This window comes from Oncorhynchus kisutch, linkage group LG14, assembly GCF_002021735.2.
Source record: "Oncorhynchus kisutch isolate 150728-3 linkage group LG14, Okis_V2, whole genome shotgun sequence".
In the NCBI taxonomy this organism is placed as follows: Eukaryota; Metazoa; Chordata; class Actinopteri; order Salmoniformes; family Salmonidae; genus Oncorhynchus; species Oncorhynchus kisutch.
The window spans coordinates 54,562,990-54,586,107 of NC_034187.2; the positions used below are offsets into that span (position 1 = coordinate 54,562,990).

Sequence of the window (23,118 nt, forward strand, 5' to 3'; positions counted from 1 at the left end):
TTAGAAGTTAGTGAATGGGGAAATGACTCGGGAAGGAAACAAGCATCTACTAATTCCCATCAAATTAATAATTAGCCGAAATACAGGGACACGATTGTCAAGGCAACTAATGTCACTACATTACCATAGACTCTTCCTTCTCCATCTATTCCCCTTGAAAAACTGTAAAGCAGTGTAATTCCCCCCCCATCACTCTGCTAGTGTTTTATGAGTTAAACATTCCAGTGTTAATTGCAATGAGCTTTGTTCGGCACATTGAAAAGACAAATTGGCCCTTTTGAAAGTGTCTGAGTGTTCGCTCTTGTCGCATGCGTTTAAACTATTCCATTCCATCCCCGGTTGTAAACCAATGGTTCCTGGAGAAAAATATCTCATTGGGAATAAAGTGTGTCACCGATTGGTAGATACTATTGCCCACTTAACAAATGGAAACGTAGACAAATACCATATTGGCCAATCAATGAAAGAGCACCTAGTGTGGCGGACCTTTGTGAGAGCAATCACTTTTTGCGAATTTCATCAACGCGGTAGAACCTATTTAGCAAAGGGGGAGCGCATTGAGGATTATAGTCACCGCTAAAAGGAAATAGCAATATGTGATGGTCTAAATTATAGCAGAACATATTTCAGACGCGCTCCCTTTCGTTTTTTAAATGATTGTGCCATTTTATATGTCTATTCAGAGAAAAATGTCTTTCGAGACCAATTAATGTCATCCTCACCTGGAATTACAATGAAAATGTAGGCATGGTCAATTATTTTCCGGGAATCACAAAGATCCAACGTTGGTGAATGGACTAAGACAACCGGTAAAGCTATCTTTTGAACACTTTTTAAGAACAACATCTGAATCATTTTCTCCTCTTTGCATAACTTCAAAGCTTGAAACGGATTTCCACAACCTCATTCGACTGGATAGATTAACATGATTCTCGCAATTTAGGATGGAAGTAAATTATTAATTGAGTGCAGATTTTCTCCTATTTATATAACAATTATTTTGACCATAAGACATACAATTTGGGTGTAATTTGAAAGAGACGAGCGCATACGCCTGTGAACTCCAATCTATGCGCTTTTATTGTGATGCAGCATAGTGTAGTGCCATTTTTGATCAATGCATATTTGCATTATTTTATTGGCATCAATCTGCAACAATTGATGTGCGGCAATATGTGTTCCTAGTTTAATTTCAAATTAACATGGTGACGGGCCTGACGGCCGCATCTAAATAAGGATCATCATCGTATTGCCATTCTGAATACAACCAGCGACACATAGGTAAGACGTTCCTTCATTTTGTTTCTGTTTAGTGCTGCAACATTGCCCAATAAAACGTGCACGTGAACAAGTCTCGCTCTTTGCGCCTCGACCACCATAACATACCCTCCCATTTTGTGTCTGTCTTGTCCGTTTCCCCCATAAATGAAGTCCCCTAGCATCAATGGAAAATGGAAGTGTCTGAATTGGCCTCTACCACACTATACCACAACGCCACACGAATGCAAATGTCGACACACCAACCGTGCTATAATGTTCATGGTCGCTCATGTGCAGAAGTTAGAATGGAAATGGTTTTGCTTTGACAACATTGTCACATAGTCACCTGTTTGCTGCCCAAAACCTCAGCTGTGGGAGTCTTGTCCATATATAATCTCCCACAAATAGTCTATAGACTAAGCTCAATGAATGCTACATGATATGGCACATTGAGACACAGCCACAATAGTTCAATAATTGTGCACTTATACTATATTATGGCATTTCCCAGTATTAAAGGTAATTATCGTTCACTATCAAGGGAGTCAGTAATAGGTCTACGGTAATTACGTTGCTTCCATAATTCATGATGTCTTGTCTTCGGAGGCCTTTGAATGCTGACACCTAATTACAAAGGCTCACTGTCCGAGTGCACTGCGTTAAGAACCAGCATGCTTCAGTTCAGAGAAAGACAGGGAGAAAAGGTAGGCTTGGGGATGGATGGACAGCGTGAGGGATGGATGGAGCAGTGAGCTGGACAAACATCTGACACTGAGCATCATGGGAGGAGGAGGGTGAGATAGATGGAGAGATCTTTGGGAAAAGAGAAGAGGTGAAGCAAAGCCCATTGTACAACGAATTGCATTGATAAGACAATAGACGTGTGTGTATATATATATATATATATATATATATATATATATATGTATGTATGTATGTATGTATGTATGTATGTATGTATGTATGTATATGTATATGTATATAGAGAGAACAGTGGAGGACAGTGTTGCTCATTCACTTTCTTTCCCTCTCTCGTTCAATGCTGCAGTGCTATTCTGAGAGAGCCTGCTCAAGCCCACTCACTGGCAGAGAGAGAGAGAGAGAGAGCGGGAGGGAGGGAAGTGGGAGCGAGGGGGGTCAGTGTAGAGTTAACACGCTGTGTGTCAGCGTTTACACTGTCTCTTTAAGACCTGTGCTCGGCAGGGCCAGGCATCAGCAGATGCTCAGGCAGCATATATGTTGGGAATGCTCTATTCCATATGCACCCGAACAGACTCATAAACATCTCACTATTTGTGGCCAGGCCGAGCGGTGTGTCTGTCGAAACGATGTGTTTGCCTAGAAAGCTTCACATTCGAGGAGATCAGCTGTCGTCAGTAGCTTCTTAATTGCTGCATCAAGGAGACATAATGGAAATGGACCCCCAGGGCAGTCACTGATTTGAAAGGCACCCTTAACTTTCCAGCACAAGAGACTCCACTTTTACGGCCCCCAACCCAGTATTGCTCCCTGTTTTCCTCTTCTCATCTCAACAGGATACTCCCATTCAGAGCAACCCCCCCCCCCCACACTCTGCTCACATCTGTGGCTTCTCCGCTCCTTTCTCTCCTCTCGAGGCCTAGTCTTTACCGTGAGACCTAATCTTCTCCCCTGACACTCGTCTCTCGGTGTCAGTACTAGCCACATGGTGTCTCTCGTCATCATGTCCCATCTAGCTGTTTTTTCGTTGAAGTCAATACATGTCTATTCTCTCAAAGTTGATGTTAATGTAGTGTGATCTCGCAGGTCCTTATCTAACGAAGGAGTGTATGAGACGATGGTTCTCAGGTGTCTACGATTGGGATATTCAAGGTCTGGTGTGAAAGGATGAGCTTTTCCGAATCGTATTATGTTACAGATTTGTTGACAGTATGATGATTAGAATCAACTCAATTGTTGGTTTTAAATTAATGCAATAATGCAACATGCATTGTCATTTTTACACCGTGGATATCACGTAATCTGAAATATGAATAGATTTAGCCAAACAGAGGGAATGTTAGTACTTGCTAATTACAGGTATTAGCCAACTGTTTATGTAGGAGTAATCATGCTTGTTCAATATTGGTATTACCACTGCTATTGTATGTCTTGTGCCTAACTCTCCTAGAATAGAAACATTTTGGCTAAACTGTGGACTAAGAAAATGTCATCCATTGATCAGCTTGCTCTCTTCTTCTCATTTCAGTGTCAATTGAGAAATAAAGAAGTCGAAGAAATTTGTAAAGGGCAAAGAACAAAAATAACCTCAAACCTGGATTACATCATCATCACTCTTGGCCAGGTGGAACAACTAGGGGGATGTTCTACCCTGTTTTGATCCAGAGGGTGTTTGCTAATTACAACGGTCTTTCTACATCCCTTTTTTCGTTTTCTTTCTTTTTGGGGGGGGATTTTGGACCTTAATTTGCATAGACTGTTTTTCAAAATACACATTTTTAATTAGTCTCCCTAACACATAAAATACACATTTCAGATCCCTATTACATCAGAATAGCATTGAAGCTCATTGCATACATAAACGCAAAACATATCAATTAAAAAGTAATTAGAACCACATTGTGGAGAGTTAGCCTAATGCCTGTAGAGAGGTGTTAAACGTACATTCCTTTTCCGACATCAGTGTTAAAAGAAAATAAATCTGCTCCTATAATCTTTCAGATTTGAATGAATAGTGCATTATTGGTCCAAAGTGCTTTTTAAACTAATCTTTAATGGATGGCCTGCATTTGTTTGTAGTGCATTAGCTGGAACATGGTAAGCAGTGCTAACTCACAAATTTACTCGGGCTCTGACAGCACAGCCCCAGAGCGATCAATCGAACTGGGCTTTGACTGACTGATGTGCAACACAAGTCACATATAACAAGATAAATTGACCTTGCTGCTATTCTGTCGCTCCTTTGCTTATCCATCGCTCCTCGATTTCTTTTCTTATTTTCTGTCAGAATCTCTCCAGCATTCTCCCATACAGCGCATGTAGGCACGCCACATTAAACAATTTGAAAAGCCCCCTTTTCCTTTTAACCCGAATGATATTCAAACCTTTGTGTTCTCTTTTCTCAAAACATGCAACACAGCCCCCGAGCGTATTGATGTTGTCTATCAAAAGAGATAAACTTGAACACGTACTAAAGAAACAATTAAGCCATATTAGACCTGCCATACTATGACCAAACATTTTCAACTATCATCTCACTAAGTTTAAGATTTCTATGTACTGACAACACCTCATATATTGACTTTCAACTATAGGTGCGCTCATACGTTCAGGGATACAGTGAAGAGATTATAGGATACTAGGATACCATATCCATTTTATTTATAAGAAAATAGCTTATAAAGCTATTCATATTAGATTGTTCTACGTTTCTTTCTTAGGTCACAATTACTATGTATCTGTAGTCATCAGCCCAGGTTAGGTTAGGCTGAAAAGTGACCGTTCGTAGTGTACGTTTCCTCCACATATTCTGCATTGAACGAATGAATCCAGACATTTTCATGTCTGTTCTGTGGGCAGAGCCGCGCTGTCCTGCCAGAACCGGGCCCAAGCCCACCTTCGTTCTATTCTGTTGGGCCGAGTTAAACTCAGAGCAGAGACACTCACGCAAGGGGATCAAACGCACATAGATTCTTAGCCCCATTTCGTCCCTCCTTCCCTCTCTCACATTTTCCTAATTCATCAAACAATTGTTGTACTATCTCCGGCTGCCTTTATTCATTTGGTCCATCACTCACTGTGTTATATCTTAGTTTTCTCTTTCTCACTAAGTTAGGTGTGAATTGTGTGGTCCCGGTCTGTATCAACTATATATGCTGCTTGGTCCAATTCTGCCGTACCCAGGTTCACCGGACCTCATGACAGGCCTTTGTGATCGGTCCTTGTCTCATAGTGCAAACCTTGTAGACTTTCTGACTGCTGTATTTGAGTCCGAATTAAGAATCTCAAATCTCTCTGAATAATATTTCCTCAATTAACCACCCGACCTCTATTTCCTTTCCCTAAATATTCTAAGAGTTTATTTGTGAACAAATGGACAGTTCAGTGCAGAAGGAATGTCCCTAGCAAGCTAACTCTGTTAATAAACAGTGCCAAAATCTGTTCGAGCACATGTATTGATATGATGAATTACAGACACCTAAAGCTGCCAGCAAAATTGTTTACAATTCACGCAAAGAGCTAGAAATGGATTTTGACTCAAGTGTTACAGAAAGGTTTGTGCGGTCAAATACCTACAACAGAAAACTGATGTGCCAATTCCAGTCATAATAGGATTAAGCGTAGGTGAAAAGTACTCAAATAAAAGTTTACGCTTAATGTTTACAGAGTACACCTTCCCTTCAAAGAGGATTCGCTAGCTACATTATTCATAACTTTGTGCCATAGGTCAGTTGAGTTCAAACCACTCCGACGGGTTTGAAACGTTTACACATTGATTTTTGTTTACAAGACAATACTGCCTATCACAAAGAAAGACAACCCATACTTGCCATTTTAGTGAGGTCTGCACAGTAGAGACCACACAATTATCAAGAAACTCCAATCATTTCCCCTTTCCATTCTGTAAAATAACACTTTGTTGACTGGTGTTTACAATCTATACATTTTCCTGCATCCTTATCATTCTGTTTTGTTTTTTTGTGTGCTAAGTTGAAGTTGTCGAGACAAACTTCAAATAGCCCTTTCACAAGTATAGCTATAGTATAGGCCTAAAACATAGAAATATATAACCTCAGAGTTGATATAAGCTGCTTATGAACAACAATAGATTTGTATTGAGAGCTTGAGAGATATGTTTACATAAATATATACACGTGACATGCCACACTTATTGCTTGAACAAACAAAAAAATCACTCAACTAAGTGAAAACCTCCACACTAGTGTATGTAATGTACATGGAAGCACTAACAAAGGATTAGTTTACTGTATTTAGGCTGAAGTCCTGAGTGTAAGCCTTTACATTTTTTACACTTAACACGTAAGTGAAATTCAAAGAAGGAAGGAGAGGAGAACACTATCCCTCTTAGAGAAGGACCTTCATATTTTAATTCTTGACGGGCCTTTTATTTTTTGAATTGGCTCAGAAACGCTGAAAAAATGAGGCCTAGAACCTACAAAAGGATGTTCAGCACCTCCCTCATATTTTCCCTTGTGTCCGGCCTCGTCCTTTCCGCCGTGACCATCACCACAGAGCGCCGCTCATCCTACGGCGGCCCCAGCGGCACCACCCTGTTCCTCCTCACTGGTTTTGGGAACAAACCGATGCCGCCGCCCCCTGGGGGGCCAAAGGTGGCGCCTAAAGCGGCTGAAATGGAGGACGCTCAGGACGGTGAGCCGAAAGAACCCGAAACACTCCCAAAGCCCCTCCCCCAAATCAAGCTCCCTCAGAACATGACGGCAGCTGACGCCCTCAAACCTCCGCTGGGGGCCGCCCAGGTAGCGCCACCCCCACGGCGCCTGGTGGATGTGGACGTGTGTCGGGCCTACTACGACGTCATGGGCCAGTTGGACAACACTTTCAACTGCTCCAAGGGGACCTACATCTACTGCTGCGGCACCTGCCACTACCGCTACTGTTGTGACCACCAGCGTAGCCGCCTGGACCAGAAGTCATGTAACAACTACAAGTCGCCCGGGTGGCTCGACACACCGCCGACGAACCCCCCGCCGCCGGGGAACCGGGGTGACCCAGACTCGGAGCAGCTGCAGCAGCAGAGCAACAGCACGGCGTACGTGATCGGCGGGGTGATCTCCGTCACCCTGGTGGTGGCCGTGGGCATCAAGGTGGCCTTCCACAAGATATCCCGAAGACCCCGGAACAGAGACATCAACATGCCCAGGTGAGAAAAGAACGGACAAGTGTCTTTGAATAGAAGATCAGTAAGCAGTGTCTGAAAATGACCATACGGGTGTACGTGGATCTGTCAGTGGGCTGTAGTCTTAAATTCAGCACATTACTGAGTTTCACTAAGGTCACAAGCCACAGACCCAAAAGGGTGACGAAACTGAACCACATTCAACGAACGAGTAACACATTTACATACTACATCTTTAAAAAAAGTTATTCTACTGTCTCGCCCTTGTCTATGATTTGTCATTCCCCTCCTCTCTTCTCTCCTCTTTCTCCCAGAGCCCTGGTGGACATCCTACGGAGTCAGGCCAGCCCAGTCCAACAGGGGGAGAGGAACAACAGCACCGTCCTTACCACCGCCACCACCGGCGACATCCTCGGTCGTCCCCCCAAGAACCTTTACACCCCGGTGCTCCAGAGCAAAGACAACCGCAGTGAGTGACGCCACAGAAAGCATGGGACAATAACAACACTGTAATGACAATGTTATAACACTGTTAGTATAATAACACTCTTATAACACTGCTGTTACATTGAAATACAGTAATAGCCTGTTTCAGATATATGAACCATTACAGTGATGATGGTGGAGAGCGGTGGCGGATGCAATAGCCTAGTAATGCTGACTGTATGGGGTCACGTTCAACATACTCGCACTCTTAAACACGCTTCATGTAATCCCACAGCACACACACCACCACACACGCATACGAGTGGCAGTACCATCAGTGTTCGCTGTGCTCTCTTGCAGTTGGCAACTTGCACCACAATTTTATCCAGGTGTCTGGTTCCAGTCCCAAACACTCGGCTACTATGGGTAAGCCGAACTAGCTAACGCAGCCGGCGGGTGTGTGAGTTGGCCTCATGAAACGTCTGTCTGGTGTTGTATATGTACCATTGGGTGTGTTTCCTTAACACAGTCGCTGTTGTCTTAACACAGTCGCTGTTGTCTTAACACAGTCGCTGTGGTCTTAACACAGTCGCTGTTTCACTGCTCCCACTCATTCTGTGTGTCACCCTCGCAAGTGTCTCAGCATGCACTATGTACTGTATCCGTTTGTGTTGTAAGCGTGCTTACTTACACTGTGGGGCTTGAGGGAAGTCAGTGTGTTACTGCACTTACCGAAGCCTGCGCGTGTTACTTCACAGTGGTCAATGTCTCCCGTGTGCTCGCTCAGTGGGTAGAAAGACATTATTGGCAGTCATTGCCCATTATTGTACATGGTCAGTGACCAACGTGTGAGACAATCATCTTGGCTTGTTTTATATATTAGCTCAAGGGACCTTTGTAATAGTCGTCCTAGAATGACTTGAAAACGTACAAATGACAAATTGGCAGCAGTTCTTTAAGACTAATAATTTGTGAGGAATTGGCACGTTTCGTCAATTGTATATGTACCTTTAAATGTAAGGCCATTTTAAATGTACTTATACATGTTGGCCCATTATTAATGTAGCTACCTACCTTATGTGTGTTAGGTCCTTGTAAAAGTACTCATATATACAGTGCCTTCGGAAAGTATTCAAATCCCTTGACTTTTTCCACATTTTGCTACGTTACAGCATTATTCTAAAATGGATTAAATTAAAATAAAAAATCCTCAGCAATCTACACACAATACTCCATAATGACAAAGTGAAAACAGGTTGAGAAATTGTAGCTAATATATTGAATATAAAAAACAGAAATACCTTATTTAAATAAGTATTCAGACCCTTTGCAATGAGACTCGAAATTGAACTCAGGTGCATCCTGTTTCCATTGATTGGAGTCCACCTGTGGTAAATTCAATTGATTGGACATGATTTGGAAAGGCACACACCTGTCCATATAAGGTCCCACAGTTGACAGTGCATGTCAGAGCAAAAACCAAGCCATGAGGATGAATTGCCCGTAGAGCTTCGAACCAGGATTGTGTCAAGGCACAGATCTGGGAAAAGGTACCAAAACATTTCTGCGGCTTTGAAGGACTCCAAGAACACAGTGGCCTCCATAATTCTTAAATGGAAGAAGTTTGGAACCACTAAGACTCTTCTTAGAGCTGGCTGCCCGGCAAAACTGAGCAATCAGGGGAAAAGGGCCTTGGTCAGGGAGGTGACCAAGAACCCGATGGTCACTCTGACAGAGCTCTAGAGTTCCTCTGTGGCGATGGGAGAACCTTCCAGAAGGACAACCATCTCTGCAGCACTCTCCCAATCAGGCCTTTCCAAATCATGTCCATTCAATTCAATTTCCCACAAGTGGACTCCAATCAAGTTGTAGAAACATCTCAAGGATGATCAATGGAAACAGGATGCACCTGAGCTCAACTTCGAGTCTCATAGCAAAGGGTCTGAATACTTATGTAAATAAGGTATTTCTGTTGTTTTTTTTCTTCATAAATATCAAACAATTTCTAAAAACCTGTTTTTGCTTTGTCATTATGGCATATTGTGTGTAGATTGCTGAGGAGTTTATTTGATCTATTTTAGAACAAGGCTGTAACGTAACATAATAGTGAAAAAGTCAAAGGGTCTGAATACTTTCCGAAGGAACTCTATGTTAGGTCCTTAACTAATGTACTCATAGATATTATGTTAACATGTCATTCTAAATGTAACCCTATATAATGTATGTGTTAGGTCCTTAATAAATGTCCTCATATTATGTTAACATGACATTCTAAATGTAGCCCTATATACTGTATGTGTTAGGTCTCTAGTTGATGTACTCATATATATTATGTTAAAATGTCATTCTGAATGTAGCCCTATATACTGTATGTGTTAGATCCCTGGTTAATGTACTCATATGTATTATGTTAACATGTCAATCTAAATGTAGCCCTATGTACTGTATGTGTTAGGTCCCTGGTTGATGCTCTCATATGTCTTCCTCCTCTTCCTCTTCCAGAGCGCGTGCCCCGCATGAACAACGCCCAGCTAGCCTCCACGGGGACCCTCCTCACCAGCAAGCACAACAACAGCTCCAGCCTGCACTTACACCCACAGCCCCCTTTCTCGCACTCCTTCCACAACCTGGCCCAGTTGCCCCCCTCCTACGAGGTGGCCATGAAACCTGAGATCAACCGCTACAGCTCCCTGAAGAAGCTCGGTGAGGAGGGGAGCGGTGGGGGAGGGGCAGTGGGGCGGGGTCCCGGAGAGAGGGCTGGATGTCTGGGTGGCAGCCGCTGCTGGGAGGAAGGCAACTGGAGGCGGTGGCTAGAGAGAGCTCCAGAGATATATATGTGTGTGTGTGTGTGTGTGTGTGTGTGTGTGTGTGTGTGTGTGTGTGTGTGTGTGTGTGTGTGTGTGTGTGTGTGTGTGTGTGTGTGTGTGTGTGTGTGTGTGTGTGTGTGTGTGTGTGTGGAAGAAGGCATAACAGGCGAGAGGCAGGAGTCGAGGATGTGTGTCCGATGTATTACCTTTCAATGTGCCTTAATGTAGGCTGCTATAGTCTATAGAATGGGCGTCGATAAACACTTGTTTGTCTCGAACGGGTGCCCCTGAAAGCTAGATTATATGGAGGATGCATTGGGGGATTGTAACGGTTGCCTAAAGGTCACATTTAAATTGGCTCTCAGGGAGCTCAGTCCAAGGAAAGTCTTCTAAGGGAGAGAAATGTTGAACACTTTGTTTCACCTTATAATAAATGAATTTCACTAACTGTCATTTCAACATTTCTTTCTTTCATCCTCCCTCTTTTTTTTACTCAACCCCCTCCCCTCCCAAAAAAACAGAAAAAGATCTGGACGACTACTCTGGCTACCACACATCAAAGCGACGGCCTAACAACGCCCCTCCGTCATTCCACTCCTCCCAGCACCACCTCCACTGGGGCGGTGACTACACTCTCGGAGCCAGGGGCACCCTTCCCTTCCACTCCTCCCGGCCACGGATTCACGTGCCTACATCCACCCCCAACCCCTACCCTCTGCCAGCCCAGTCGTTGGGGTACCAGCCCGCCTTCGACAAGCCCCCACGGAGGGTCATGTCCCAGGACCAGCTCTTGGCACTTGGTGAGGGCAACACCCTCTCCAGACTCTCCAAGAACCAGCAGCACCAGTACTACAAGGCTATGACCAAGAGCTCCACCTCACAGACGCTTCGCAAGTCCCACGAGAGGCTCCTAGTCTCGCCCGACCGTCTGGAGGAGAGGATGGGGGGCATGGGCATGCCAGGGTTGGGCGGTATGGTGGGTATGGGGGGCATGGGTGACTTTGTGGGGATGGGGGTCCCGACCATGGGATGCCTCAGCCACAAAGCCCAATCACAGCAGAACGTCTGCGTCACACCCTCGCTGGACCGCCATCACATGATCAAGATGAACTCCCACCCCACATCGGGCCACGAGCTGGAGATGAGCGTGGCGGGCCATCCGGCAGGAAGCTGGGGGGACCCTCATGGGCACGGATCAGGGGCCGGGGTAGGACCAGGGAGCGGGGCGGGGACCATCGGGGGCCACAACGCACGGAGGATGGCATTCGCCACCAAGAGGCAGAACACCATCGAACAGCTCCAATACATCCCTGGGGGGGGAGGAGGAGGGGGAGGGGGCCAGACATTGAGAACGGCTAGTAAGAACGAGGTGACGGTGTGAGAGAGTAGAGACAACGGAGAAGAGAGTGATGAAGGTCGCGTTGAGAATGTTCGAGCTGAAAGTGTTCACACAGAAAGAAGAGAATAAGGAAAGGTCAATTTGGGGCATGATGGAGAGAAAGGTGAATAGAAGGAGAAACAAGAAGAGAGACATGGGCAAGCTGATGAGAGAGAGAAGGATATGACGAGGACAGTGCGTCCCATCAACCGCCTCAGATGAGTGTGTTGAAGACCAGAGAAGGAAAGACGTGAGAGAAGAGTGGATGCCATTGTTACCTGTTGCTAGGAAACACAGAAAAGGGCAATGATAGGAAGAAACCATTGAGAAAAATTGATTTATTAGAGAGAAGTTTGAATGAAGCCCATTGATTTGATTCCTGGGAAAGAGAATATTCAACCATATTGTTGAGGAGGGAGAAAGAAAAATGGCCATGTATAGAGCAAAAAATGAACAATTTAAAAAAGTTTTTTGGTGCAATTGAAAAAGGATCCTAGGACATGATGGCTTTTACTTGTGGACAAAATTGGGTCAAAAAAATTATGAAATGGTTATTGAGTTTCTTGTCGTGAAACCTCTAGCTGACAGAGACAACAATCCTGTCTTTGAATCTGAACAGACACAGATGTCAATGGAGTACAGAACAATGTGATGGTTGTTTGACTTTTGTAAAAAATACAGGACTGTAAATTATTTTGTTTTTTTTGTAAAAGAATAAAGCCCCGTTGGACAGTATGTATATTCTGTGTGCATATGCTATAGCCTGATGACTGAATGACTGACACTGAGTGGACATTTGAGTTGCCAATCGTCACTTTCCTAATTTTTGATTGGAAGACTTGACAATAGACAGATTTGGAGTACTGTTGCTAGATACCACAATCTAACACTACAGCCATAACTTAGTCTGCAGACATTTTGTATAAGGTCATGTATAAGTTAATCTCTTGATTATGGCTGGATTTTCTCAGTTATTATTATAATGATTTGACACAAACATCACTTTGCTGAATCACCTTTGCACCCTCGCCTGATTGGCTGGCTGGTCGATGTGACGGCTGTCACTCCCAAAGAGACATAAGTCACTAATGAGCATTTCCACGGCAATGGTCAGTCCCTTCACAGCTCTGAGGTCAGTTTCCAGTTACATTTATAGTCACACAGAAATTCTTTGACACTGTTATTCGACACACAATGTCAGTCATTGTTTTTAAGGAGATAAAAGAGAAAAAAAAGGTGACAAATCTGTTGACCACATAAGATGAGAATGAAAGCTCAGTGAAGTTGTGTTACATTTGAGGGACACTGCCATACAGAGTGGCAAAGGCTTTGTTTAGCCATAGTTGCCCATGGGTCTGTCCCTTAAAACAATCCCCCAAACCAGTCAAGCTCCTGCTCCATTGATGATACTTTCTGAGCTGTTTACCACAGATTGTGAGGTAATAAATTGATTTGTCAGTAGTTCATATACACTACTCACAGTCTTCTCTGAATTCCACATATTATTACTGTTTCTGAAACTCCAGCTGTTCACAATATTTGGAGACCGGTTGGAAAGGGGGAACGGGGAACAATGGACGCTTAACACCAAGGGCTATTCTGAAAATTCTTTGTGTGTCTGTGGTCTGTACTTTGTTGGCTTTTTCATTTTTCTGTGTCAATATTGGAGACAGTTTGTGTAACACTGCAGAAATGACAGACATATTTTGTAAGTGTGAAGAAAACAGAGTAAATTCTGCAAAGCTACTTTGTGCCCTTGTGAGGTTGACATTGAGTGTGACAAAAAGCCAATCATACCATCATTTTTTACATTGCAAACATTTGTAACATTCTTATTTTTGTGTGTGTTTCACAGTTATCTGGTTAAAAGATGGAAGATGTGGTTGTTACTGCCCATTTTTAAAAGGGTTGGACTCTCCACTTTGATTGAAAGGACAAGGAGATCATTGTATTTACTTCAAATCTTTGTATAGTATTTCGGCTCTCCCCTTTAACTGTGAATGGATAAAGACAAAAATTGATTGATGAAACTTTCAGACAACGTTTTTAAAACTATGATATGTGTTTGTGTGTTTATAGTCATGATTATGTTTACTATAGATTTACTCTGATTTATTATTATCACCATGATTATTAGTTACCCCTATTGATTTTTTTATTCTCTGTGAAGCTCAATGTTTCCTGGATTTTGAATATTGAACTTCCTAATGGATTTTAACCTTTTTTATTCTTGATTGCAATCAAAGTGAAAAGACAAACCGCATGAAGATGTCAAAGCCAGTGTTGATGATGTCATAGTGCTGACTTATGACGTCATGGCGTGTATGTCTAATGTACATGCGTCTGTATTTGCCGTGTGTGTATTTCAATGTCTTTTCAGGAATGATGAATCTCACATTTGATCTGACTTGGGATATTACAAGTAAGACAATTGTGTTTTTCAAAAAATCCACAAACTATTTAAAACCCAAGGCTATGATCTCATTATTCATATTGGCTTTTTGGATTCAAAAGCCTAATATCACAAAGGACATGCATCACAGCTTTCCTTGTTAAGCTACATTCACCAAAGCAAATGTAACAACAACAAAAAATGTTTCTCAAATTTCAAGTTGTAGAGCAAAAGCTATAAAATTACATTGTTAACATTTTTGTGCATTTCGTTACAAGATTACATTTATGTAACCGGAATGTCACTCTTTTCAAGAACTTTACTCTTTATTGTAAAGAATGAGGATTTTGCTAGATTAGTTTGGAGAATGTATTGTGGCTTGCCTTGTTGTTTGACATGATTATGGATAACCAGTTATAGGACTAGAATGGCCCGATGATTTTTACAGAGAGGAAACGTCAGATTCCATAACTAGAATCTTGTTAAACTAAAATGAAGAAAGGCTAAATATATTTATGTCACATGAAGATTCAATTATATTTTCAATGTATGTTTTTATTGTACATTTGGAGGTATACTGATGTTGTGATTATGTATTAGTTGAGTACGTGCTCATTAATCTGTGTGCCTGCAAATGTACTTTTGATTAATGTGTGTGTGTGTGTGTGTGTGTGTGTGTGTGTGTGGAGGTAAGAGGGAGATTGTGGTATACAATGTTTGTTTTTGTGTGTGGCTCGTGGGGTGACAGTTAGTGGCATGAGGTTTTTTAGATGGAAGGAGGTGTGAGTAAGCACGAGACAGCTTCATTGGCCCCTAATTGTATTGTGGTGTGAGGAGGAGGCGGGGCTACATTGTATCCCCCAAGTAATTTGGCATACCTCAGAAAAATGTATAGGGATTCATCTAATACATTATCCCCATGTCTGTTTCCAAGAATATTAAGTGAAGCTCTTACATGCGTGCAACCCTTATTTTGGTTATTGGTCAATTCTCGCATTTGTAGAATCGTACTGTTCAATTGTTAATAACAATTAAAAAAATATCCACAATGACTCATTTTTGTCCACTGGCTTATTGGTGTTGATCAAACTTTAGGACAGGTGAAACACAAGTTATGATTGTGATTGTTCGATTCAAATCACTTTGGCTTTTTGTCTTACGGTTGGACTGACTGATCAATGATGGATAGGAAACACATAAAGACAGACAGAAGATAAACAGGCAAACCGACAGGCAGATTGTCCCTCCCTTTTACCCTTCATAATCTCTGATCAGATATAAATGAGCAGGTGATGCTGCAGCTATATGGCGGTGCGGAGCCCTGTCTTTCAGTTAGGTCAGCAATCCTGTCCTAAAGTTAGGTCAGCAATTACGGGAGAGAAAATGTATTTTCAAACGTGCAATATGCTAAATGTACTGCTGTTCAACATAATTTAAATTAATTATATGTATCCATTGATTGTTAAATAATACAATGATTCAAATGCCTCACGAATTGAATAGCCCACAATTGACTTACCCAGCATAACCCAAAATATGTTTGTAACAATGTCTTTGTAAAGAAACAAACATGTATTGCTTAAAAATATGTTGATTTCATGGACTGTAAAAGCTTGCATCCATATCTCCTTGAATTTGACAGTGGTTTTATTTATCCAGCCCCATCCCTCAGCACTATAGCAAATCAAGTGGCAGGGCTGCCATTTGGATGAAAAATGGATTGTGCCTTTAAAGTATTCAAACTGGATGTAAATTCTGAAAATTGCCCTATAATTACACTGTACTCGTTTGCTTAAAATTCCAGGAACATAAAACTCTCTGGGCCAAATGCTCTGAACTAATTCTTTCTAATTGCTTTACCTCACATATGTGATGGACATCTGTTAAGTGTCTAGTAATATGTGAGCCACTTTGATATTGTTCTCTCAACCTTTCTTATACCAAAACATTAAGTAATTTGTTCTTTTTTCCCCCCTTTGTCACCCTTGTGGCTTCAGTATGAATGATGTCAGTATGAGCACACATGGAAACTAATCTGGCAATATTTCCTTTAAAAAATGTATTCACTCTATTTCCTAGACTAAAAATCTATTTGAATATAATAACGTTGCTGTTTTCTAATGCATAATTCAAACAAATAAATGCATTTAATTATGTATTTGTCAATGCCATGCAATGGCCATACAAAGATTGGTTGGGTTATACACGCACAAACCAGATACAGCTGGTCGGACTTCTTAACCTGTGACACTACCCGGAAATAGAATACAGACCGGAAGCTACCATTTTAAGGAGAAGAACATTAGCAGCCGTAGCCCCTAGACGGGGACACATAAAATTGACACGGGGCGGAAAATATTTGACCGATGAAAAATAATGAAAATACGACAAAAACTCCAGAAAGGGCTCATTTTGAAGAGTTAACGATTCAAGCACCTGCTTCAAATAAGAGACATATCTGAATTAGCAGGTCAACCCAGCGGAAATAGTTTTTGTTAACAACGAGTCGAAAATAGCCCTCCTGGGCCGATGGAGAGGCAGGCCTTTGAAAATATTTTTCCCTGGATGAAGTAAAATGGCTATCTGACATTAAAAAAAAGAGGCCGTTGTAGTTATCACGGCATTTCCCGCGCCCTTTTTATGATATTTTTTTCTTTAACCATTTTGGCAGGGGATTCACATGCTAGATATAATGGTAGCTAAAACGACAGCTATCAACCTAGATATAATCTTTGTGGCTAGGTTAGCTTAGCATCGGCTACCTATGCAACCAGGCGTTCATACGAGATTCTAATGTTTTAGCTAGCTAGCTAACAACGACATGACTGAAAGACTCCTTTATTCAAATCCAAATAACTTTTTCTTGTTACTTTGGTTGAAAACTGTAGGCAGCCGCCTATAAAAAAAATAAAAAAAGGTAACGTTAGTTGGCGAATGACGAACTGCACATTTTGACATTTTTGCCACCACCTGCAATTATTATTTATTTTTTCAAGTTAGTCTAGTTAGCTGCCTACCTGAAGATCAATGGAAGTAGACCCATTAGTTTCTACCTGTTCCCCCTTTTTGATCTTCAATCAAGAAGAAAGCGATACACCAGTCTCCAGCCCATATACATCCCACCAAACCTGTTGGTAAGATATTTTAAAATATATTGTTAGAATGGTAGCTACGTTACAACGTTGTAGTGGGGTAAACAAGTTTTCACAGACCAGCAGGAATTATTAGGAAATACTGGGAACGTCACTGATAATTTACAAAGTATTGTATTGACCTAAAAATGTGAAACCCATTCTCTTATGTTTGAAAATATCTCAACTGTAAGCAATTAGCACATATCAGGTACAGGTTTAGACATGGCCGTGTTAACTATCCTTAGTTTTGTCAATTTGCTATGAATAATGATGCACAGTATGTTATCATGAAATGCTGTGCATGCCAATCGCTTTTTTTTTGCAAAACTTTGCACAAGTTATGTCACGTATTTATATTCTGGATACTCGCTAATATATCTACTTTTTGTTATGTTTTTAGTTGGGTTGCGTTTGCGGGACATTCTTCTGCAATGCTGGAGCTATTAACATAAGCATTTCCTGCACCTGCTATAACACCTGCAAATCTGTGTACGCGACCAATAAACGTTGATTTGACTTAGCCCCAGGCTGCATTCTGTTTAGGCCTATTTGATTGCCTTCTTGGTACTTCAGACTTCAAAGTTCATCGTAGAGAATTTCATAACTAGCTACATTAATTTTCTTTGCCTTTGAGGCTTTAGTGCATAGCCTACATCTGCAATTTGTGCATTCTATTGAAGTGCCCTCCCGAAAAAGAGTAAACCATCGAGAACAGAATATCCGACCCATACATAACGTTACTGGTAACACTTAATGTCTATGATATAGGCCCAGCCTTACTATAGTGCTCAGGGAATGTCATTCCATGAGAACGACATGAATATTTTAGACTTTATTTGGAGTAAATGGCCTACATTTGTTTATAAAGTTTCATATGACAATACAAATAATCTATGGAGTAGGCTACTTGTTTGGTTATTATAAGACAATTGTACCAACTTTTGTGTCATCATTGTATTTTCTTGGCTATTATAATACCTAACTTGTTTGGTAGCAATAGGTTGGGTGACCTTATCGCCCTTTAAGAAATATAATTGAAAATTATCCACAAGACCGTACACTGTTTTTGTGTCTATTGTTATGGGGACTGACGCAGTGAATTCATTGTTGTACTCTAGCAGAAGTTTTACACTGGGGTTCCTGTGAGATTTACTTTAAAACACTGAAGGTTAGGTGTAGCCCAGGCCCATGTTCAGTTGCAAAATGGTCTTGAACATTGCATATTGAAATTCCATGAATAGAGCTGACGTGATTCCTTATTTCACGTCGCTTCAACATAGCACATTTCTATCTCACTGTTACAAAACATTGCGTCCTGCTAAACACGCCGCTGGTGTTACTATGTAGCCTATGAATATTCTATGTGAGTTGGATATGTACCTGTGGCATTCCTCCAATTACCCATGTCTCTAACCAAGTCAGGAAAGTCACCTGGAAAAAGGTAAAGGAGATGAAAGATTATTTTGACCACACACTGGTGTTTCCCCTGAATATATTTATAGTTGGCTTTGCCCCTAGATCAACTAGGCTAATCAAGGGCGTGGTGGGTAATTGAATAAGTGATGGGCTAGAACAAAGATGTGTCCCCTCTGTGGGCCCCAAGGACCAGAATTGAAAAACACTGGCTTAGTGTGAGTTCTCTTGCACATAATTAACTGCACACTTTAAATTCACTTCTTCCCAAAGCAAGCATGAGGAACGTATGATTGGCTGACCTAATAGCTGGACCGTTCCATATGATTTCAACCACTTTTTGACTGGATCCCTTTTTAATTTGAACAAAACCTTCAATGTTTGCACATGGTAGAAGTGGTCAGAAAGTTATTTTTTCGACCTGAATACCAAAACATTCAGGAGATAGAGGTGCTCAAATTTTATTTTTTGAATGTCTTTTTACCCCTTTTTCTCCCCAATTTTGTGGTGTCCAGTTGTTGTAGCTACTATCTTGTCTCATCGCTACAACTCCCGTACGGGCTCGGGAGAGACGAAGGTTGAAAGTCATGCGTGCTCTGATACACAACCTAACCTAGCCTCACTGCTTCTTAACACAGCGCGCATCCAACCCGGAAGCCAGCCGCACCATTGTGTCGGAGGAAACACTGCACCTGGCAACCTTGGTTAGCGCACACTGTGCCCGGCCCACCACAGGAGTCGCTGGTGCGCCATGAGACAAGGGCATCCCTACCGACCAAGCCGGACGACGCTAGGCCAATTGTGCGTCGCCCCATGGACCTCCCGGTCGCGGCCGGTTACGACAGAGCCTGGGCGCGAACCCAGAGTCTCTGGTGGCACAGCTGGCGCTGCAGTACAGCGCCCTTAACCACTGCGCCACCCGGGAGGCTGAGGTGCTCAAACTTTTGAGTTTATCATTTGAAATCTTAAGAGTTTAACAACCCTGTTTGCATGATTTATTAGGGGGGAAGGATTTTTTGGGGTCTCTTTAACGTCAATTATCTAAAAACATGTAAACTCAGATTTCAGATTTGTTGTGCCTTCAATCGGTTGAGACACGGCATACTGTCTTGAATGGTTGCTGTCATGCTTTTGCTGATAAATGTTTTAAAAAATACATGAAAATAGTTTACATTTAAACTTTCAAATGGTACTACGAAGATGGTTGACTTGAGTGGGAATATCCATTGTTAAAAATTAAATGCCCAGTGCAGTCAAATGTGTTTATATTTCAACACTGAGGTTGGAATAATATTGTGAAAATAACCACATTTTCATGCGCACCCTATTTATATAAAATAAAAAACAAGTTTTGTGATGAAAACAGGAAGTTTCGGTACAATATTATAAACACAGATAGGTGTTTTGTTCATTTGACATGGTGGGATGTTTGTGTCGGTCAAATGGATAATGTGATAAATGGCGGTGGAAATGCCTTTAATGCATAAATGCTGATTTAATTACCATCATATCGAAGAAAACTTGGAGCCACACGGCAATATGGTGTGTGGTCCTCCCACTACGACTCGTGAAACAATGCAGTTTATTAAGCTACAGATGAAGTAAGTTATGAACTTCACAGGGTGGTGAAAGTACACACTATAAGTTTGACGCTGCTTTCCAATAAATATCGACGTTCTTATTCTGGTGACATGACTGATGCTTGACTGGGACCGAGTTTGGGAAACCCTGGGCTAGAGTTCAGGTGCCAAGGCCAGAGTAGGCACATTTTGCTATTTTAACGCAACTGTTGTGACATTAAACTTGAGATTTTTATTCTGTACATGAAAAAAAAAATGGGGTGGGCACAGTACGCACAGATTTTTCTATGCAACAAGTCAGTTTGATGTAAACACCACTCAAGGTAAAAAAGTGTGTAAATGTTTTATTCACCTGCAAATATGTTGTCAATTGGAGTTGATAATGCCCTTTTAGTGTAAGAGCTGTTTTAAATCGACTGCCTGAAATATCTGCCTGTTGTGGTAGGATGGAGTTTTGGCCTGCCTGGGGACATTACCGGACGGTAAATGAGTTAATAGACCAAGAAAAGTTCCAAAACACTACCAATAACTGGTTTTCAGTTTTTGCTTCACTCCCAGACAGTCCTAGTAAAGTTCTTGCTTGAGAAGTTAAATGAGAGGGAAATGCAAACTTTGCAAGGTGGAGTTGCAGTACATTAATGTTAGTGCATGTGCAATGCTTAAAGTGGAACTGACGATGTTTTAGCAACATGAAATCTTAGTAAACATCTTTTCATATACACCCCCAGGAGGAATTTGACACCTTTTATTTATTTATTTATTTTTTAATATCTGACAACTGAGCACTTAGTATTACATTTTATTTGTCGCATTAACATCTGCTAACCATGTGTATGCAACAAATAAAATGTAATACTAAGTGCTCAGTTGTCAGATATTAAAAAATAAATAAATGTGTCAAATTCCTCCTGGGGGTGTATATGAAAAGATGTACTAAGATTTCATGTGAGTGTAGCGAAATACTTGTGCTTCTAGTTCCAACCATGCAGTAATAACCAACGAGTAATCTAACCTAACAATTTCACAACTACCTTATACACACAAGTGTAAAGGGATGAAGAATATGTACATAAAGATATATGAATGAGTGATGGTACAGAACGGCATAGGCAAGATGCAGTAGATGGTATTGAGTACAGTATATACATATGCGATGAGTAATGCAGGGTATGTAAACATATAAAAGTGGCATTGTTTAAAGTGGCTAGTGATACATGTATCACATAAAGATGGCAAGATGCAGTAGATGGTATAGAGTACAGTATGTGAGATGAGTAATGTAGGGTATGTAAACTTTATATTAAGTGGAATTGTTTAAAGTGCTTAGTGATACATTTTTACATCAATTTTTCCAATATTAAAGTGGCTGGAGTTGCGTCAGTATGTTGGCAGCAGCCACTCAATGTTAGTGGTGGCTCTTTAACAGTCTGGTGGCCTGAGATAGAAGCTATTTTTCAGTCTCTCAGTCCCTGCTTTGATGCACCTGTACTGACCTCACCTTCTGGATGATAGCGGGGTGAACAGGCAGTGGCTCGGGAGGTTGTTGTCCTTGATGATCTTTATGGCCTTCCTGTGACATCGGGTGGTGTAGGTGTCCTGGAGGGCAGGTAGTTTGCCCCGGTGATGCGTTGTGCAGACCTCACTACCCTCTGGAGAGCCTTGCGATTGTGGGCAGAGCAGTTGCTGTACCTGGCTCGATTGTGCATCTGTAAAAGTTTGTGTGCTTTTGGTGACAAGCCTAATTTCTTCAGCCTCCTAAGGTTGAAGAGGCGCTGCTTCACCTTCTTCACCACGCTGTCTGTGTGGGTGGACCAATTCAGTTTGTCTGTGATGTGTACGCCGAGGAACTTAAAAACATACTACCCTCTCCACTACTGTCCCGTCGATGTGGATAGGGGGGTGCTCCCTCTGCTGTTTCCTGAAGTCCACGATCATCTCATTGAGTGTGAGGTTGTGTTGACGTTGAGTGTGAGGTTATTTTCCTGACACCACACTCTGAGGTCCCTCACCTCCTCCCAGTAGGCCGTCTCGTCGTTGTTGGTAATGAAGCCTACCACTGTAGTATCGTCTGCAAACTTGATGCTTGAGTCGGAGGCGTGCATGGCCACGCAGTCGGGGGTGAATAGGGAGTACACGAGAGGGCTCAGAACGCACCCTTGTGGGGCCCCAGTGTTGAGGATCAGCGGGGTGATGTTACCTACCCTCATCGCCTGCCTCATCGCGCTGCCCGTCAGGAAGTCCTATTACCGCCCCAGTAAGCAATTTGGAGTGGGTCTAGGGTGTCATGTAGGGTGGAGGTGATATGGTCCTTGACTAGTCTCTCAAAGCATTTCATGGTGATGGAAGTGAATGGTAGTCGTTTAGCTCAGTTACCTTAGCTTTCTTGGGAACAGGAACAATGGTTGCCCTCTTGAAGCATGTGGGAACAGTAGATTGAGTTAAGGATTGATTGAATATGTCCATAAACACACCAGCCAGCTGGTCTGCTCATGCTCTGAGGACGCGGCTGGGGATGCCGTCTGGGCCTGCAGCCTTGCGAGGGTTAACACTTTTAAATGTTTTACTCAAGTCGGTTGCAGTGAAGGGGAGTCTGCAGGTTTTGGTAGCGGGCAATGTCAGTGGCACTGTATTGTCCTCAAAGCGAGCAAAGAAATTGTTTAGTCTGTCTGGGAGCAAGACATCGTAGTCCGTGACAGGGCTGGTTTTCTTTTTGTAGTCCGTGATTGACTGTAAACCCTGCCACATACCTCGTGTCTGAGCTATTGAATTGCGACTCTACTTTCTCAATATTGACGCTTAGCTTGTTTGATTCCCTAGCGGAGGGAATAGCTACACTGTTTGTCTTCGGTCATGTTTCCGGTCACCTTTCCC

The 23,118-nt window shown here is 42.1% G+C and overlaps 1 protein-coding gene across 3 annotated transcripts; it reads left to right on the forward strand.

Moving 5' to 3' along the window:
• The first annotated feature begins 474 nt into the window (after window positions 1-474).
• Window positions 475-15,172, forward strand: LOC109903648 (protein shisa-7). 3 transcript variants are annotated; one of them, XM_020500493.2, is made up of 6 exons: window positions 475-1,281; window positions 3,488-7,141; window positions 7,432-7,586; window positions 7,904-7,969; window positions 10,046-10,246; window positions 10,872-15,172. In XM_020500493.2, the coding sequence occupies exons 2-6, from the start codon at window positions 6,399-6,401 to the stop codon at window positions 11,729-11,731; spliced, it is 2,025 nt and encodes a 674-aa protein (XP_020356082.1). In that variant the 5' UTR covers window positions 475-1,281; window positions 3,488-6,398; the 3' UTR covers window positions 11,732-15,172. The 3 variants fall into 3 exon arrangements, with proteins under 3 accessions (XP_020356082.1, XP_020356083.1, XP_031645216.1); XM_031789356.1 differs by having other exon boundaries at window positions 530-809; XM_020500494.2 differs by lacking the exon at window positions 7,904-7,969.
• The last annotated feature ends 7,946 nt before the right edge of the window (window positions 15,173-23,118 follow it).

Bases quoted from the DNA above. Each gene is read 5' to 3' on its own strand.
- LOC109903648 (XM_020500493.2), top strand. From the start codon at position 6,399: ATGAGGCCTAGAACCTACAAAAGGATGTTCAGCACCTCCCTCATATTT. The intron at 7,970-10,045 runs GTAAGCCGAACT...TTCCTCTTCCAG, and splicing joins CAAACACTCGGCTACTATGG to AGCGCGTGCCCCGCATGAAC. The intron at 10,247-10,871 runs GTGAGGAGGGGA...CCAAAAAAACAG, and splicing joins CAGCTCCCTGAAGAAGCTCG to AAAAAGATCTGGACGACTAC.